At 56.3% G+C, this 18,854-nt stretch overlaps 1 protein-coding gene across 4 annotated transcripts; it reads right to left on the bottom strand.

Annotated features, from left to right (window-relative positions):
- Positions 1-61: 61 nt before the first annotated feature.
- On the bottom strand, positions 62-17,843 carry JAK3 (Janus kinase 3). Of its 4 annotated transcripts, none has more exons than XM_044253939.1 (24): positions 17,744-17,843; positions 14,503-14,699; positions 13,935-14,058; positions 13,507-13,618; positions 13,169-13,314; positions 12,448-12,742; positions 11,744-11,866; positions 11,486-11,643; positions 10,706-10,817; positions 10,272-10,458; positions 9,638-9,765; positions 9,288-9,419; positions 8,092-8,176; positions 7,146-7,273; positions 6,348-6,480; positions 6,121-6,272; positions 5,846-5,996; positions 5,015-5,154; positions 4,716-4,905; positions 4,157-4,281; positions 3,712-3,884; positions 3,031-3,148; positions 2,569-2,688; positions 62-1,409 (listed from the first exon to the last, which is right to left on the bottom strand). In XM_044253939.1, the coding sequence occupies exons 2-24, from the start codon at positions 14,684-14,686 to the stop codon at positions 1,302-1,304; spliced, it is 3,324 nt and encodes a 1,107-aa protein (XP_044109874.1). In that variant the 5' UTR covers positions 14,687-14,699; positions 17,744-17,843; the 3' UTR covers positions 62-1,301. The 4 variants fall into 4 exon arrangements, with proteins under 4 accessions (XP_044109874.1, XP_044109873.1, XP_044109872.1 ...); XM_044253938.1 differs by having other exon boundaries at positions 5,846-5,972; positions 17,744-17,818; XM_044253937.1 differs by having other exon boundaries at positions 14,503-14,695; positions 17,744-17,815.
- Between the last annotated feature and the right edge of the window lie 1,011 nt (positions 17,844-18,854).

Here is an 18,854-nt window from a genome sequence, read left to right as displayed (position 1 = left end):
ATTCCTGCCCAGCTTATACACTCCCCAAAATTCCTCATCACCCAAGTCCAGCAACACACTATTCTTTCCACTGAACTTTATTCATTCAATGAATGCTCCGAGTCCCCTTTGTGCCAGTCCCAGCCCAGCCCCCTGGGAGCCTCCAGGTCAGAGGAGACATATCTGGACAGAGACCCCAGCCTTCCGGTCAGAGGGAAGTACAGGGTGGGTGAGGAGTGGTGGAGTATGCCACAGGGAAGGCTGCCCAGAGGTGACAGCTGGGGTTTTGAGAGGTAAATAAGAGTTTTCCAGGGGGGTAAAAGTGGCAGAAAAGATTGCAGGAAGGTGAGGAGTTGGGGATGGGGCGGCTTAAACTCCACCAGATGCCTTCTCACAATCCTCCAGAAGCTGCCTGTGTACAGAAGAGACCAGGACCATTTCTCTGCCCATTGTACAGGAGGTGACACTGAGACACCCGTAGGAGAGGCAAGGTGCCCACCATCACATAGCAATTAAGTGGCAGAACCATGGGCTCCAACACCTGGGCTCTTAACTTCTGTACTCTAAGCCTCCTCACTCTCACCATGCTGTTCCCTCTGCCAAAAATGCCTTGCCTTTCCTCAGCTGCTGAAAAGCTCTAGTAAGTCTCCAGCGTCATCAATTGCGTGACCCTCCGGTTAGGACAGAAAGGGTCCCAGTGTTCAAGTGGGCAAAGGGAAGGCCCAGGACACTCTGGTACAGTTAGGGTGGACTGGGACCCCAGCCTCTCCTCGCCCCTCACAGGATCCCAAAAAGTCATACAGGCTCCCCTCCCCCGGCCCAAAGTGAATTTCCAACCCTGGCAGCTGCTTTTTTCTGGGGCTCCCTCCAGCAAAAGAGAGATGCGAGGGGCGGCAGGGATGAAAAGAAGGCTGAGATTGTATATTTAAAGCGCTGCAAGGTCTTCACTGAGACAGGAAGCTCAGGGCCAAACCCTGTGAGGATAGGCAGATAGGAGGGGCTTAAATTTGGCTTCTGGATTCTGGGGGCCAGGCACACAGCGGGTCCCACCAAGGCATTCATCTTGAATCTTTGCAAGTTCCCGAGGCTGTAAGACTGCTGCTGCCCCACAAGCCAGGGGTGCCCCTCAAATGCAATGTCATTTGCCCCATGGGGGTCTCTGTGAAGCAGAAAGCCCAGAGAGGGGCAACCTTCTGCCCCAGGTCACACAGCCAGTGCACAAAGACTAGAACCCAGAGGTGTGTGTGCAGGAGATATAAAAATGAAGTGAGTGGGTTTCCTCCTCCAGACAAGCAGGGAAGGCATAAGTTTCACTCTCTCTGCTACCCCCGGCTTGCACTCCATAGTGCGTCCAGCTGAGGGCCCAAGGCACTGAATGTTGGTCGGTCTTTCGGGCTAGAGGCCCAGCACAGCTTCATGAGCTCATGAACCTGAGGGAGTGGGAGGAGACAACAGGGTCACATATGAGCGGTAGGAAGGACTCCTATTCACAGTTTCAAAATATAAATTAGATTCCATCCCTCCCCTGCTCCAAAGCCTCCCATGGCTCCCTATAGGTCTTAGAACAAAATCTAATGCCCTCCCGTCTCCTTCCATCACTTCCTCTCTTGTTCCCTGCAGCCACATCTGCCCACATCTCATTATTTAAGTGTATCAAACTCATCCCCTCCTCAGGGCCTTTGCACATGCTGTGTCCACTGCTGAGAATGCCCTCTCCCAGCTTTTCCCATGGGTAGGCTCCTCCTCCTCCTTCAAGATTACTCCCTCTAAAAGGTCCCCCTGACTACCACCTCACCCCCTCATTTCCTCCTGTCCAACTCTTCCTAGACACCACTAACCACCAGAATGTTCTTCTTAGCCTCTGCTGGTTACCAGGAGGACAAGGTAGTTTCTGTTCTGTCCCCTGCTGGGTCCCCAGCACCCAGCCCAAAGTGCGGCATACAGTCAGTACTCAATAAATGTTTGTGGTCTGGGCAGGTGCATTTATTTATTGATTGACTTTTAAAGACTTTATTTGAGAGAGAGAGAGAGAGAGCACATGGGGTAGGAGAGAGAGAGAGAGAGAATCTTGGGCAAACTCTGTCCCCAGTGCAGAGCCTGACATAGGGCTTGATCTCACCACCCTGAGATCATGACCTGAGCAGAAACCAAGGGTCTGTCGCTTAAGTGACTGAGCCACTCAGGTGCCCCTGGGCAGATCAACTTATGAATGACCAACCTCATGTCAGACATTTCCACAGAAGTTGTGAAGATAAACTGTAAGAGTCATTAACATTTACAGACAGTTGACAGTCAGCTGGACCCGAAGCTGAGCAAGGGAGAGGGGTCAATTTGTCTAAACTTACGCCACCCCATAAGGCATTGTTATGCCCATTCTGGAGATGGGCAAACTGAGTGTCTGAAGGTGTTTGCGACTTGGAATTCAGTGAGAGAACGGCAAAATAGAAGCCAAAATCCCTTTCAGATTCATGCCCCAGGGTATGCTCTCAATTAAGAGATAACAGCAGGTGGGGGGAAACCCAAAGGGATCAGCTGGCTTCCCTAAGAAAATCCAGAGGGGGAAACTGAGGCAGGCCCTCCAGCACTCACCTCACCAGGGCAGGCAGCAGGCGCCGGCAGCCTCTGGCCCTCAGCCAGAAGTTCCAGGAGGCAGCAGAGGGCCGGGACATCTCTATCACAACCCATCATCCCCATCATCCGCAGGAACTCCTGGGGCCAAGAGGGAGCACCCGTGGTGGGGGAGGTGCCGTCCATGAAGGAGGGAGAAGGGGCTGCCAGTGATTGGGGAAGGGGTAGAGGTGGCGGGGCAGGGGGCAGCCATAGTGAAGAGAGGGAGAGAGTCAGGCGCCGTGAGGAGAGGGGCCATCTGTGATGGAGGGGGAGGGGGCTATCCGTGGTAGCAGGGGTCAACCTTAGTGAAGAGCGTTCCTCCCCATTATAAAGGGCCTATATAATGCTGGGACAAGGTGACACTGAGCAAAAAGAGGGACCAGCACAAACAGGGCAGGGATGGGCCAGGAAGGTTCTGGCGATCCAGGGGTGCTGACTCACGGCTGAGGGGCTGCAGCTCTTGTTCCCGTAGGTGAAAAGCTCATACAGGATGACCCCGAAGCTCCAAACGTCCGACTGGCGCGAGAAGATGTTGTCAGAGAGAGACTCTGGGGCGTACCTGGAAGGGGACGAGGAAGTCTTGGGATGCGAAAGCGAGGGAAAGTATGGGAAAAGGAACAACGTTGGGCGGGGGAAGCTGGGGGTCAGCTGTGAGAGGTCAGTCCCAGCCCCGGGGTCAGAGTTTCCCTGCGGGTGGGATGGGGTAGTCTCCCACCCTACGGAGGTCTGGGCGGGGTCAGGGCGGAGCCGTGACTCTAGGGGGCAGGGGCCAGTACTGAGGGGCGGAGCGGGGTGGGACAGGAAGTCGTGGCCCGGGAGGGGCCTGGGCAGCGAGAGGGGCGGGGCCGGAGCGGTACCGGGACGGTGGGGAGGAGGGGCAGGCCAAGACAGTGGAAGTAAGGGAGGGGCCAGGGTAGTGGGGAAGAGTTGGGGGGCCTGGGCGGGGTCAGGAGGGCCGTAGCAGTAGGAGCAGGGGCGGGGCCAGTGACGAGGGGCGGGACCAGCACGCTAGGGGGAGGAGCCAGGACTGCGAGAAGTGGGGCCATGGCGGGCCCTAGAAGGTAGGAGGGAGGTATGGGCCGAAGTCGCGGGAGGAGAGGTGGGCCGGGGCGGGGTCCCCACCAGAAGATGGGGCTCTGGCCGGGCTTGTGGACCACGTAGTAGTCTTTGTCGAGCGGCAGCAGCTTGGCGAGGCCGAAGTCGGCGATCTTGACGTGCGTCTCGCTCTCCACCAGGATGTTACGCGCGGCAAGGTCGCGGTGCACGTAGCGGCGGGAGCCCAGGTACTCCATACCCTGCAGGCGAGCGTGAGGGCCACACTCCAGCGCAACCAGCAGGGGCCCAACCTGGCTTACCTGGAATCCAACCCAAACCCATCCCAAAACCCAAGCCTAACCCTGCCCCGGACCCATCCTGCCCTCCAGTCCCGACCTCAGCTCTAACTCAACTGCTCCTCCAGCCTGACCTGGACCCGAAACTTCCACCTTTAGCCTTCCCCGCGACTCCACGCAGACCCTCCCCCAGACTGGGCCACCGCCGACCCCGGGGCCCCGGGCACGCCTCGCACCTTGCAGATCTGTGAGGCGTAGAGGAGCAGGCGGTTGGCATCGAGGCGCGCGCGGTGCCGCTGTAGGAAGTCCTTCAGGCAGCCGCTGGGCAGGTACTCCATCACCAGCCGCAGGCTCTGGCGACCTAGGTGATGGGAGGGGAGGCTGGGCGGAGTCACTACAGAGCACAACTCCGTCCACTGCCCCTCCCGATTCTTCCTCCCAGATCAGAGAACGGCCCTGGGTTCCTCCCAGCCTCAATATTGCTTCCTATAAAATGGGAACGGCAACCCTAACGCTTATCACCAATGGCTCTTGAGTACTTTCTATGATACACATTGATTCATTTAAACCTGATAATGACCGCTTTTTCAGGTGTAGAAATGGACACGCAGAGAGTTTAAATCGCCTGCCCAAGGTCTCCCAGCTGCTAAGGGAGAGAGTGGGAATTCGAATCCGCGGCAATCCAGATCTGGATAAACAAGAGCATCAGTCGCACCCTTCCTGGTGTCCCCAGGCCACCCTAGAATGTCACTGCGGGTGTGGGATTCGAAGAGCACCCATTTGGGAATGGCTCACCTGGGCCATAGCTGACACCGCGGTACTTGACAATGAAGTCACTGTGGAGGGCTTTGAGGGTCTGGATCTCCCTCTGGAAGTCCCTCTGCTGGTCTGGCCCGCTGTGCTGCAGCTGCTTCACTGCCACTAGGGCGCCTGTGTTGTCACCCAGCGGGTCATAGCGGCACAGTTCCACGCTGCCAAAGTTGCCCTGGGGGACAGCAGGGCTGGTGTCCATGTGCATGGGGGCTTCCCCGCAGCAGGGCTGGTGTCCATGTGCACCAGGGCTTCCCCGCCCGCCCCAGCCCTGCCCAGCTCACCTTGCCCAGCTGTGAGATGTACTTGAGGTGTCTCTCCTCGAAAATAGTAGGGTCTTGGTAGGCGTAGAGCTGGGCGCCATTCCATAGCCCATCACGGGGCGTCAAGGCACCAGGTGTGGGGTCTGAGAGGAGCTCATAATCTGCGGGGTACAGGCAGTAAGTGACCGGTACACTGGGCCCTGGGTCCCTCTCCTAAGCTGACTTGCTAGGGCACTTTGATCTGCACACTTACCTTCTCTACCCATTATGGCAGGGCCCCTGCAAGCCTCAGGGTACCTTGCAGGGGGCTGGAAAAGGAGGCCAGCTGGGCAAAGGCAGACCGACCCCTTATGTGTTCTCAGGCTGTGCAAACTATGTATAGCTTTGGAGACAGAAGGGCATTTCCCAGACTCCACTGAGGTGAAGTGTGGTACATGGTTGAGCTCAGGCTGATGGGGGAGAAGAACTGGCTGCCCTTTCAGGCCTGGCACATGGAAACCTAGCATGGCACCCTCCACAGTCTCTCTCTCTCTCTCTGTCTGCAGAGGATGTGACAGGGACCTGAGACCATGGGATGGGTGGAGCCACAAAGGGAGAGGCACCTGTTGACCTGGACACCGTCATGGAATGAAAGGTAAATATCCACCATGGTCAGCCTGGAACTTGGGGAAGGGGCGGCTGTTTGTTACAGTAGCGGCTGAGGCTCATGCTGACTGATACACTCACCAACCACTCCAATCCTGCCAAGCACACAGGGCCAGCTCTGCATGCAAATTTCACTTTATTCCCACCCCCCCTCGGGGCCTCTTATGATAGGCCAGCCCTGCCCACCCTGCCTGGCCCAGTGGGCACCTGAAGTGATGAGGCTGTTCAGGTCGCGGATGATGGCACGGAAGGAGGGCCTCTGGCCTGCCTCGTAGGCCATGCACTGTTGGATCAGCATGGCGAGCTCCATCCACTTGGGGGCAGGGAGCTGCTGCTGTTCTTTATAAAATTGAAGCTTCTAAGGTTGAGGAGAGGGGCTGATCACTCCCAGTATACCTTCAGGAGCAGTCCCCTTGCCCCCCAGACCAGCCCATCCCCAAGCTGGACCTTAGCCCCCTAGAGGCCAATACAGGTGCTCTGACCTTGGCAGGATCCAGGGTGCTGATGGGTATCGGGATCCCGCTGAACACCTCCCAGACTGTGGCACCAAAACCCCACTTGTCAGCTTCCAAGCCGAGTGTCCGGGGCTCCAGGAGACACTCAGGGGCCACCCATGGGATCCTGTCTGTGAGCACTGGGGAGTGGGGCGAGGGTCAGGGGTCTGCTTCCCTGCCCCACTAGGTCCCTCCGTCCACCCTTCCAGACTTACTCTCCAGGCTTAGCACAGCAGGGCTGACCCCAGGGTCACTAAGCTTGATGAAGGGCAGGTTCCCATCAGCCCCTTCGCGAGCAAGGAGCACCTTCCGGGCTGAGACATTGCCATGGGGGAGGCCTTTGTCCTCCTAGGTGGGCCAGGCATAGGGAACGCAAGGGAGGGTTTACTGAATGAAGAGTCTGGCTGGAAAGCCACTACATAGCCTTCAAAGCGCACCTGTGGCTGCTCAGACCATACCTCTAGACCACTCCCCAGACTACTGGTGGCCTGTCTTGCGTCCTCTGGTTCACCCCCTATGCTGCCCCATGTAACCTCCTCTCAAAGCCACCCAGAGGCTGCCCATTGCCTTTAGGATAAAGTCCAAAGTCCTCAGCCTAGCTGTCAACCCCAGCCTCCTGGGAGGCATCCTGCTGGAGGCATCCCAGGACGTGCACCCCATCTTCTAAGCTGCAGGCCTGGGTCCAGGCTGTGCCCTCAGCCTGACACGCCCTCCTCCTTTTCTCCACTTGATGAGCTCCTAGTCAACCCTCAAGACCCAGTTCCCATGTTCCCTCTTCTGGGAAGCCTTCCCCCTGCTCGGCCTCATGGCCCACTACTCCCCCTGAAATCCACCAATGACCACCTATTCCCTTCTCCCACTCTATACCTCTGAGCCTATACGTATGCTGTTCCCTCAGTCTAAAATGCCCTCCCTTTGTATCCTTGCCAAACTCCTATGCCTACCACAGAGCCCACTCTCAGTTGCCCCTCTATTCTGTGCCCAGAGGGTAGAGCAAGCAGAGGAGCACTCACCAGATAGTTGAGGGCATAGGCCAGCTGTTTGATCACCTGCAGCTTCCAGCTGGCTGGCACCAGGTGGCCAGACTTGCGCAGGTAGGTGTCCAGGGCTCCCAGGTGTGCAAATTCCTGCACCATGATACCTGGCAGCAGCAGGGAGGGGCAGGGCTGGGAGGCAGGACTGAATCCGTGCTGAACAGGCTCTGCCCCCCCCCCGCCCCACCCCCGGTGAGTTGCGGGGCTCTGGAGCTCTCAAGAACCCTTGGTTCTTACCCTCCTCTCCTCCTCCTCACTTCCTGTATGGGAGCTATTGCCCCGAGATGCCTGGATGGCACTGAACTCTGTCCCCATCTCACTTCCAGCCCTTTGCATGTTCTCTCTGGAACATCCCTCCTCCTCTTCCCTAATTCCTAATACCTTCGCCTTCTCTGCTTAGAACTTAGCTTTGCCTATCCAGAATCACTGCCTAACCTCCAAGCTGGGCTGGCGGACTCTGACCACCCACAGTGCCCTGCGCGGCCCCCGCGCCCGCGATCACGGTCACATAGATCACGTATCACCCCGCCCCGCCTGTCACGTTCCACGCTGTGAGTGCAGCTCCTGGCCCCTCCCAGCCCTGCGAGAGATAGCTACTGTACTGATCTGGTGGAACTGGGGCTTGGAGAGGTAACTTGGCCCTTGCAAAGCTGCAGGGGTGGGGTGGGGGCAGCGGGGGAGGTACACAGGGAGGTGGGATTGGATCCCAGGCCCATTTGACTTGAGATAATTCTGCGAGGCTGGGTATCTGTGGGAGCCTGGAGCTGGCTGCCCCAAGAGTGGCAAATGAAGGACACCGGTAAGAGGGTGAGGGACCCCCGGGGACTGAGGAGCCCAGCCAGGGCGGGCTCTGGATTTGTATGGCTAATGACGTTTTAGCTGGTCTCAGTGGGGAAGGGCAGGCGCAGGGGCGAAAGTTGCTCACTGTCTCCAGCCATGCACACGCCATGGAGCAACACGAGGTGCTGGTATGACACTTGGCTCATCAGACTCGCAGCTTCCAGAAATGACTGGGGAATGGAGAAGGGATAGAAGGTCCATGGGTTCCTCCCCCTCCAGGGTCAGACCAAGCACCCCAAACTTGCTGCTCACAAATCATCCTCAGGAGGATGCCTCATCACAAGCCTCCTTTGACCTTGGAGTCCACCACTGGTACACACGGGACTCTGTATCATGGTTTTCTGACAGGCGCTGGAAGTCCCCATGGTAATCTACCTTGGGTCTCTCACACAGAAGTGGGAGACTTGGGGTTCAAGGAGGGCTCAAGCCTTCCCTGGGTGGCCCAACCTGCTGAGGCTTCCATCCACGTCACTCCCCTCTTCTTCTTTGATCACTCTCTCCAGCCCACTGGCCCGTCTTCACTTTTTTTTTTTTTTTTTAAGTTTTATTTATTTAAGTAATCACTGCATCCAGTGTGGGGCTGGAACTCACAACCCTGAGATTAAGAGTCACGTGCTCTTCCAACTGAGCCAGCCAGATGCCCCCTCCTCACTGTTCTTTAAACATGCCAGACAGAGGGGTGCCTGGGTGGCTCAGTCAGTTAAGCCTTTGCGTTCAGCTTGGGTCATGATCCCAGGGTCCTGCAGGAAGTCTGCTTCTCCCTCTCTCTCCGTTCCTCCCCCCAGTTTGTGCGCTGTCTCTCTGTCAAATAAATAAATAAAATCTTAAAAAACAAAAAACAGGGGCACCTGGGTCGCTTAGTGGGTTAAAGCCTCTGCCTTCAGCTCAGGTCATGATCCCAGGGTCTTGGGATCGAGCCCTGCATTGGGCTCTCTGCTCAGTGGGGAGCCTGCTTTCTCCTCTCTCTCTCTGCCTGCCTCTCTGCCTACTTGTGATCTGTCTGTCAAATAAATAAATAAAAATATTTAAAAAACAAAAACAAAAAACAAACATGCCAGGCACAACCCTGCCACAGGACCTTTGCACTGGCTATTTCTTCTGTTCAGTGTACTCTTTCTGTTTGCATCTAAATTCCCTGATCCCTCTGTATTTCAAGGTTTGGAGATGCTGCAACTACATTTCTGTTGTGTTAAAGACCCGTGTGTTTTTAACTTTCTTTGAATCCACAATGCTCTCTCCAGCCAGTCCTGACCCCAAAGTCCTGGTCCCCATCACACTCACCTCCATGCAGTTTTTATGCTTGGCATTCATCACTTTGAGCAGCACCTCTGTCTTCCGGGCCTCCCCCTCCACGACCTCATGGCGACAACCCCGGTAAATCTTGGTGAACGATCCATGACCCAGGTTCTCATGCTGGAGGGTGAGGAGGCAACAGGAGAGGCTGGTAAGGGGGCTCCTGGTGGGATCCTGGCCCCCGGTCCTGGCCCCACTTTACAGATAATGAACAGAGGCACAAGAAGGTTACATCACATGCTTGAAGCCACACAGCACAGATGTAAATGAGATGCAATGCAGACCCAGGGTCTGGATCCCAACTGAGGTCCCCCCACCCATTTCCTGGGGCCGCTTACCCACTCCAGGCTGTCAGCAGGGATCTTGTGAAACGTCATCTGACTCAGCTGTCCTTGGGATTGGGTCTGAAGAGGGGATGATGTGGGTGGGCTACAACCCCTCCGTACCACAATCAGGTTGGACTTTTCTGTGGGGAGGAGGTAGCAAGAAAAAGACGGAGGTCAGAGGTACAAGGTCCCCTAAGGTTTGCTCACTCCCTGCCTCAATTTGGGGTCTCCCCCAGAAGCAGCCAACCCTGAGATGAGGACCCCAGGGTACGTGGTTTATTTGAGACTACAGGAAGCCCCAGTCGTGGGGGGGGGTGTTCCCTATGAGAAGGCAGTGCTGTGGGCAACCTACTCTCAGTCCTGCTAGGAATTCTAGAAGACTCTGAAGAACTCACAGCTCACAGTTGTCCCATGCCTGTGGTTTGTCTGAGAGCGAAATTCACCCAGAGGAAGAGGCAAGAGGTGGAGAGAGTCTAAGACAGGGTCAGCTCTTGGATCCTCTTTGTGCCTGAAGATGGCATCTACACTTCCAGCCCATAAACCCCCTGTTCTTTCCTAAACCATCTGGACCCATGGCTTCTGCCACTCGCCACACAAAGCAGGACCCCAGCTTGACTGCTCAGCTCAGGGGAGGGGACAGGCTCACCTTTGGGTTTGGGGGTGCAGCAGAAAGTGAGGCTTAGCGCAACCCCATCCACGTGCAGCCCGCCATCCCAGCAGGCTGCCAAGAGCTCTCGAAGACTGCTGTGGGGACGGCCGAGGCCAGCCAGGGAGAAGGTTCCTGTGGGGTCACAGCGGATGAGGCAGCCCTTGTAATCAGGACCCAGGGGGGTCTGCAAAAGAGGAGTGGTCCCTGAGTGCAAGTGGGCAGTACCTTCCACTCACCCCATCTTCCTTGAGCACCACAGGCTCATTCCAATCTCCAAGCCTTCGCATATGCTGTTCCCTCCACTAAGAATGCCTTTACCCTCCCCTTCCTCAAGGAGCAAAGATGAAAGACTCATCTTTCAGGTTTCAGTTCAAATGTCACCTCCTTCAGGAAGCCCTCCCTGCTCACCTGGCTACTAGTGGTGGACCAACCTGAACACAGACAGTGAGGAGGAAGCAGTCAAAATCCTGGGGACTGCGGCGGAGAACGTAGGAGCCGGGACGTGAGCCCTGGGTCTTGAGTTTGTTGATGGCAAAATCCAGGCTGTGGAGAAAGGCAGGAGGAAAAGACAGAGACAGAGAGATGGAGGCAGAGAAACCCAAGCTAGACTTGGTTCTAGTCCTGGTCCCTCTGAAGCTCCGGGACCCTGGCCACCTAACATTCCCTGAATCCTTCCTATTTTTTAAAATGAGCCAAAAAGGGTGTCTGGGTGGCTCATCGTTAGGCATCTGCCTTCAGCTCAGGTCATGATTCCAGGGTCCCAGGATTGAGCCCAGCATCAGACTCCCTGCTCATCGGGAAGATTGCTTCTCCCTCTCCTGCTCCCCCTGCTTGTGTTCCCTCTCCAGCTGTGTTTCTCTCTGTCAAATAAATAAATAAAATCTTAAACACACACACACACAAGAATACTTGTTTAAAAGTAAATAAATAAAATAAGACAAAATTCAGGGCTCTACTAGAGGATTAAAGAAGAGATCACAGGTAGAACCTGGTGCCATCCACCCCAGTAATCCACTCTGGGGCACTGAGGAATCAAGAGAAAGGGAAGCCGCTGTGCAGGACAGCAAAAGGGACAGCCTAGTCTCATTGAGCGCCAACCATGAACCAGGCATTGTTCCAGCACATGAGCCCTGTCCAGCGCTCCTGGGGAGGAGAGGACACTGAGAGAGTGAGCAAGATTCGAACCGAGTTCCGCGGGGATAGACCCTTACGTGATGGGGCCGTGGCACTGCTCGGCCACTTCCTCCAGCAGCCGTGGCGGCGCAACCTCCTTGCAGAAGAAGTGCCTGGAGTCGGAGATCAGCCGGAAGTAGCCATCGACAAGCGCCACGAAGGACAACGCGGCGGGCAGCCCCGGGAACTCCGCCTCCTGTGTTGATCAGCGTCAGTGCCCGCTGCGGCCCCAAGGTGACCGTCCCGCATCCCCGCAGTTGGGGTTAGGCGGGAAAGGAAGATAGTCTAGTACCCACCAGGATCTGGTTGTCCGTCCTGGTGACGGTGACCAGGCGGTGCTCCCCGGCCGGGCCAACACACGGAGCCTGCTTGATGCTGATGTCCACAATTTCTGGAAAGTCGCAGAAGGGCTGGAGGGCCTGGGAACGGGGTTGGGGAGAGGGCTGAAGCTGGAGGTCCCGTCCCCTCGGAGCCCCAAGTCCGTCTTGGAAGCCTGGACCCCACCAACCCACGGCGTAAACCCTGACCTTCTCTGCCTCTTCCAGCCCCGGTCCCTTCCCACGTCTCCCCTGCCAAACCCCGGCCCTTTCTATCAATCCCATCCTTCACAAACCCTCTCCACCCCATCCCCAATGTCTCCCACCCTACCCCTGCTAAACCCCATCTCCTTCAATCGTCCGGTCCCCTCCCGGAACCCGTCCATCGCTTAGCTCCACTCCACCTGCCGGGCTAAGTCCAGCCGGGAGCCCCGCCCCGTCTCAGCCCTGACTCCTCCCCCAGCCCAGCTAACCCAGTCCTGAGCCCCCCGCCCAACCACTCTCCTCGGTCCCAAGTCCCGCCCATTTTTTTCATTCCCGCCCCCACCCCGCTAGCCCCACCTCTCACTCAACCGGTCCCGGTCCGACTCACAGTCTCTCCCCTCCTTCACCCCGCCCACTCTCCTGCCCCTCCCTCCTATGCTCCGCCCCGGCCGTTGGCCCTGCCCAGCAGCCGCCCACACCTCCTGTCCTCCAGAACTCCAGGCGATGCCGCTGTCACCAGCCACTCGGAGCAGCCCCTGCGCATCCTCACCACCGGCAGCCCCGGGGAGGTTCACGGGGAAGGTCTCGACCGCCCTGGCCGGGTCGAGCCTCTCCAGGTCCATGATGTACTTGGCCATGAGCGAGTGCCTGTCAGCCTGGCAGGCAGTCACACGGCGCAGGGCCCGGCGCACGGTCCTCCGGATGCGCTTCCGCGTCACGAAGCTCAGGCCCTGAATCAGGTCGCGCAGGTCGGGGGGCAGGCAGACCTTATAGCTACGAGTGGGGGTAGCGGGTCCTCACTGTGGGGAGGGATCTCCACAGGTACGGACAGGGACACACACAAACCCAAATTTTAGCTGAAGGGCTGAAGGGTGGCCTCACCTGGGGGGCACGAGGCACACACAGAGACACTCAAGGACATGTCTGGGGGAAGGACCTCAGTGTGGGGAGGGCCACTGGGCTCCACCAGACAGACGGACATACACACACACACACACACACACACACACAGGCCTTTAGCGGCAGGAGGGAGGGAGGGACTGGAGCGTCAGGGGTTGGTGGGGTCCTGGGTCACATGCACACACCGCAGGCTTGTGTGTGGGGAGCCTCAAGGCATTCTGAGCTCTAGGGATGGCCCAGCGGAGCCACGTTTGCTCACTCCCAGCTAGACGCTGGGTATCACTGGCTGGAAACCCTCACCTGACAGTCTTCAGCAGCTCCTCGGGTTGCTGAACCTGCTCGCGGGCCATCTGGGCCAGGTCCAGCACCGCCAGGCTGAGACATTCCCCCTGCTCCTTGAGACTGAGGCCCACGGAGAGGCGGCCACTCACCAGGTCATTTCGATGCTGGGGGCCGGTCATAGCCCAAAGGTGAGCCCTGATATTGCACTACAGACTCCCCCCCCCCACCCTTGGGTCGATTCCCAACCCTGGGCTGCCATAGAGAGGGTCAGCCAAGGCCGCCCAAACTTCGAGCCTTGTTATTGCCCTGTGGACCCCCCACTCCCACCCCAGGCTGAGCCCCATGCAGGCTTTTACCTGAGCGAAGAGGTGCTCCAGGACTGGTAGGTCAAGGACGGCGCTGGCCAAGTCCTTGCGCAGCCCAAAGCGGTGGCACTTCTCTAGCCCAAACCAGTTGGGGAAGTAAAAGCTAAGCAGAAGGGGAGAAGCCTGGAGTAGGGGTACCGAGGGGTGGAAGACAGTGCCAAGACCTCACAGAGCCCAGGTTGTGCCATTGCCTTGCTAAGTGACCTTGGGCAAGCAAGGGACACCCTCTGGCCTCAGTTCTTCACCTGGGCCACAAGCAGGATCACAAATTCCCTGGGGGTACCCGCTGGGAAGTGCAGGGAGATGATAAGGTTGTAGGATTACCATTGTATTAAACTCTCCTTGCCCTCAACAAAAGGCATCCCCTCTGGGTAACATTTAACCCATGGCCGTGGGGATAGGGCTGATGTGCTTCCTACCGGAGCCTGTAGACCAGGACTTGGGTGCTTGAGTCCTCCACGGAGAAGATATGGCTCGGGGGGAACCAGCAGGACAGGTCCTCCGTGGCCAGGGCAAAGAGGGAGTGGTACACAGGCAGGATGCCTGTGGGAATGCCCCATCAGCCCTCCTAGGTCTCCCCATCTTGTCCCCTGCAGGGCTGCCATGATTAGGAGCCGCATGCATCCCTGCAGGGTTCTTTCTCATCATTGGCTCTCGCCCTCAACACAGCCCCGCTCACACGCACACTCCATGGCTTCCCATTGCCCTCAGCAGAGAATTCACACACAACCTGCTTCCTGGGGCCCCCCGCCCCTCTCCCCAGAGTGCTCCTTCCACACTGTACACCTTATGTCAAGAGATGCCCTCATGTGCCTCTGAGTCTTTTCACAGCCTTTCCCTGAGCATCTTCCTCCTTTGCCAAACTCTTATTCATCCCTCAAAGCCCCAGGTCTAAAGCTGACTCCACTTGACAGCTATTCCAGCTCCCAAGCTGGGCCTCCAACAGCCCGACCTCCCTTTGGCCCAGCTTTCTAGGGAACCACTCACCACTGGCCTTAGCAGCCCAAACACACAGCTCTTCAGCTGAATGGTCCCCATAGGAGAAGGATAGGCGCTGTGGGGGTCCAGGGCCCCGAGGGGGCAGCAGCACATGCAGGGCACCTGCCTCTGAAGATGAGAGGCTGCAGGAACGTTGAGGGATCAGGGGTGTCTCCTCGCTTGGAGGCGCCATAGGTATAGCCTGTCTGGACACACAGAGGCAGCCACTCAGTTCTGGCCAGACGGAACAAGACTATGAAGCTTTTAGGGGTGGGGGTGGGGCACAGAGATGCTGCAGGGGAGGTAGAGCTTAAGCTGATTTAAGAGGCAGGAGAAAGGAGCAGAGACACACAGAAAGAGAAAGAGACAGAAAGGGATGCCTGGGTGACTCAGTCAGTTAAATATCTGCCTTCAGCTCAGGTCATGGTCCTGGGGTCCTGGGATCCTGAGATTGAGCCCCACGGCAAGCCCCACATCAGGCTTCCTACTCTGTAGGGAGTTTGCTTCTCCCCCTGCCTCTCCCCTGCTCATGGTCTCTCTCAAGCATGCTCTCTCTCAAATAAATAAATAAAATATTTAAAAACAAATGAACAGGGGCGCCTGGGTGGCTCAGTGGGTTAAGCCGCTGCCTTCGGCTCAGGTCATGATCTCAGAGTCCTGGGATCGAGGCCCGCATCGGGCTCTCTGCTCAGCAGGGAGCCTGCTTCCCCCTCTCTCTCTGCCTGCCTCTCTGCCTACTTGTGATTTCTCTCCGTCAAATAAATAAATAAAATCTTTAAAAAAATAAAAAAAAATAAATAAAAACAAATGAACAAAGACAGAGATGGAGAAAGAGAGAAATAGAGTACTGAGTGTGCAGGATAGGTAAGGAGCCATAACCGCCCCGGCAAGACTATGCTGGGGTCTGGAAGATACTCTACACTCTAATTTGTGTGAATTCTTTTTTTTTTTTTTTTCTTTTCTTTTCTTACTTTGGTTGATGCATATAATTTGTGTGTATTCTTGTCAGTCCAGGGCAGAGAGATCCAGCCAATCTGCAGCTTTCCCACCTTAATTACTGCAATGCCCCTACCCCAGGCAGACATGAGCAATCAATCACAAGTGTACAGATTTGCTGACCAGGAAGCAGATAGATACTGGTTCCATGGTGGGGGGTGGGGGGAGTGGAGGGGTTAAGGGGATAGGGGTGGCCCATCACTTCCTGCAGGTCTAGGAGACTCCAGCTCTTCTGGGGCTGGGGCTGGAAGCTTTGGCAGCTGGTATGATCTATTCTTTGTGACGAGCATCAGATCCAGACTGATGACTGTGGATAGGAGGGACCTCTGTGTCTATTTTTTTTTTTTAAGATTTTATTTATTTATTTGACAGACAGAGATCACAATTAGGCAGAGAGGCAGGCAGAGAGAGAGAAAGGGAAGCAGGCTCCCTGCTGAGCAGAGAGCCACGCAGAGCTGGATCCCAGGGTCCTGGGATCATGACCTGAGCCAAAGGCAGAGGCTTTAACCCACTGAGCCACCCAGGCGCCAGGAGGGACCTCTGTGTCTTACCTGCCCACCACCATCACCTTCTGTGCACCCTTTATCACTCCCACTGTTTAAGCCCCTGTAGTATGAAGACCTCCCTGGAATGAGCCCAGGGGGAAATTGCCTCTCACCCTTTATTCCCAGACCTCAGGACCCCTGGTTAGGCAGAGGGAAGGGCTGGGCTTCAAGCCCAGCAGAGAAAAGGCAGTAGTAGATGGACAAGATCCACTTACACTGGCCTGAATAAAGAAGATGCAAAGAAAATATTGGGTAAAAAACCATGTTCCAGGGGCACCTGGGTGGTTCGGTCGGTTAAGTGTTTGCCTTTGGCTCAGGTCATGATTCCAGGGTCCTGGGATGGAGCCCCAGATCAGTCTCCCTGCTCAGCAGGGGAATCTGCTTCTCTCTTTCCTTCTGCCCCTCCCCCCTGCTTGTTCTCCTGTGCTCTCTCTCTCCCCCTCACTCACTGTCTCTCAAATAAATAAAAATCTTAAAAACACAAAACCACGTTCCAGAATAATAGTAGGAGGTGGGGGAGGGGACAGCATTAATGAGGTTTTAGCAAACCCAGCCTAAAAGCCTGGAGCTGGGAAGACCCTAGGCTCTGGGTTCAAATCCCAACCCCACCATATTCAAGCTTCGTGACCCTGGCAGGGCGCCCATTGCTGACATGCCACTTTCTCAGCTGTGAGATGCAGTGACTGCCCACCTCACTTGGTTTGCTGAGCTGAGCCCAAGGGGTCAACGTTTTTTATCCTCACTAACTGGCACTGTTTTTGGTGACATGCCCAGCGAGCACTTGACCAAGGCCAGCCAAACCGGGAAGGAAGGTCCCTGACACTGCGGTTTAGCAGTTCCTGACGGGGAGGGAGGGCGTGAGGGGCAGGGAGCTTTCCCTAGGGACACCCCCATGTCACCAGCTCCCAGACAAGGAATTCCCAGTCCCAGGAGCCCTGAGGCCTCTCTCACTCCCTTCAGAGGTTGTCACTGTCCTATTTCCTTTTTTTTTTTTTTTAAGTTTTTATTTATTTGACAGACAGACATCACAAGTAGGCAGAGAGGCAGGCAGAGAGAGAAGAGGAAGCAGGCTCCCTGCAGAGCAGAGAGCCCAACGTGGGGCTCGATCCCAGGACCCTGGGATCATGACCTGAGCCGAAGGCAGAGGCTTTAACCCACTGAGCCACCCAGGCCCCCACTGTCCTATTTCTAAGAGTGGACACAATCATGGTCTTTGCACCTTTATGTAAATGGAATCACGGAGTTTGTGCATTTTGTTTAAAATCAATCTTAAAGATATGTATATATTTTATAACTTGAGGGGAAAAAAAAAAGGAAAAAGTCAGAGGTGGTGTTTGGGACACAGAAAGATTCCCCTGCCTTAGCACCCAAAGTCCCACAAACCCTACAGTTGGTTGGTCACCCTAGGCTCTGGCCTGGGTCCTGGGAGGGTGGAGGAGGGGAATTGTGCCCCTGGGGGCCGTGAACTCCAGGCCCAAGGTACAGGGATTCATCCAAGTCCAGAGATCTGGGAATCTGAGGTCATTTTATGCAATAAAAGCTGAGGCCTGGAGAGGGGAGCACTGAGCCAGAGGCCACTGAGCCCGCCACGCCCAGCTTTTGTCTGTCTGGTGTCTTTCCTCAGAGGCCTTGCCTTGTCCCCAGACACAACCCTTTGCACAGTATCCCCAACCCCCACCCCAGAGCCATGTGGCCCCACCAGCTCTTACCTGGCAGCTGGGAAGCCCGGGCTAAGGACAGGAGGGCAGAGCAGGGCGGCAGCCGGAGGAAAGTCCCACTGGGCTCCTTCCTGTGTGGGCCCCTCAGCTTCCTGAGCTGCTGTCACTTACTGAAAGTTGTGGCCATGTGGGGGATGGGGACGGGGAGGGGAAAGGGGCCTGGGCGCTGAGGGGTAGAAAAGTTCCAGAAGCCTCTGTGGGGCCGCGGCCCTCCTCAGACAGGGTACTGGAAACCCTGGACCTAAAGGGAGGAGTGACGGCACAGAGAAGGGCCCCGGTCACAGAGGGGTTCCCAGCAGGCTCTGGACTGCTCATTCCCTGGGGGGGCCCTGGTAATGCCCCAGCTCCTTGGGCCTCAGTTAACCCATCTGAGGCACATCTGGGTTGGGTATTTAAGCAGAACTAATGTTGCACCCAGGGAAGGGAACTGGGCTAGATCTACCCAGGAAGGAGTCAGGAAAGTTGCCAGACGAAGGTCAAGTTCTTCAGGTATTTCTCCCATGAGACCCTAGGAGGAATGACGGGCCCATTCTGTGCACCGTGCCCTATGCCCAGCCTAGAAACGGGCTCACCTCACCTTCTGGTCTGCCAGAGAGACAGTTACTAATTATGGATGACAAGGAAAGGAAGGTGATGGCAGTGAAGGGACCTCTATGCAGAGGTCATGATGAACTGAGCTGGGATCTGAAGCAGGAGGAGCAAAGAGCATACCTGGTGGAGGTCACCACAAGTGCAAAGGCCCTGAGGTGGACTGAGATGAGCAGTTTGAGCCGAGAGGAGGCAGGAATGGCAGGAAGAGGTAAGAAGTTGGAGGGAATAGAGCCGTGAGCAGGTTGGGTCTGATCACTTTTTTCCACGACCCTGAGGTTGTCCTGAGTGGAGGCAGGCGGCTAGGGCAGCGTCTCCGTGAGAACTGGCCCAGTGTCCTTACCCCAGAAAGTAGAGTTTGGGGGACAGATTTTTTTTTTAAAGATTTTATTTATTTATTTGACAGAGAAAGACGTAGTGAGAGAGGGACCAGAAGCAGGGAAAGTGGGAGAGGGAGAAGCAGGCTTCCCACTGAGTGGGGAGGCTGATGCCAGGCTTGATCCCAGGACCCTGG

Source organism: Neovison vison, chromosome 6 (genome assembly GCF_020171115.1).
Source record: "Neovison vison isolate M4711 chromosome 6, ASM_NN_V1, whole genome shotgun sequence".
In the NCBI taxonomy this organism is placed as follows: Eukaryota; Metazoa; Chordata; class Mammalia; order Carnivora; family Mustelidae; genus Neogale; species Neogale vison.
Note: the sequence above shows the minus strand (reverse complement) of the source record. Positions and strands in the feature narration are given on the sequence as shown.

What these genes read in the sequence shown, in the direction of transcription:
- JAK3 (XM_044253939.1), bottom strand. Translation starts at nt 14,686, where the DNA reads ATGGCGCCTCCAAGCGAGGAGACACCCCTGATCCCTCAACGTTCCTGC. An exon ending in TTGGGCTGCTAAGGCCAGTG is followed by an intron (nt 14,059 to 14,502) that starts GTGAGTGGTTCC and finishes GCATTCCCACAG; the next exon opens with GCATCCTGCCTGTGTACCAC. An exon ending in CTGCACCCCCAAACCCAAAG is followed by an intron (nt 9,766 to 10,271) that starts GTGAGCCTGTCC and finishes TCCTCCCCACAG; the next exon opens with AAAAGTCCAACCTGATTGTG.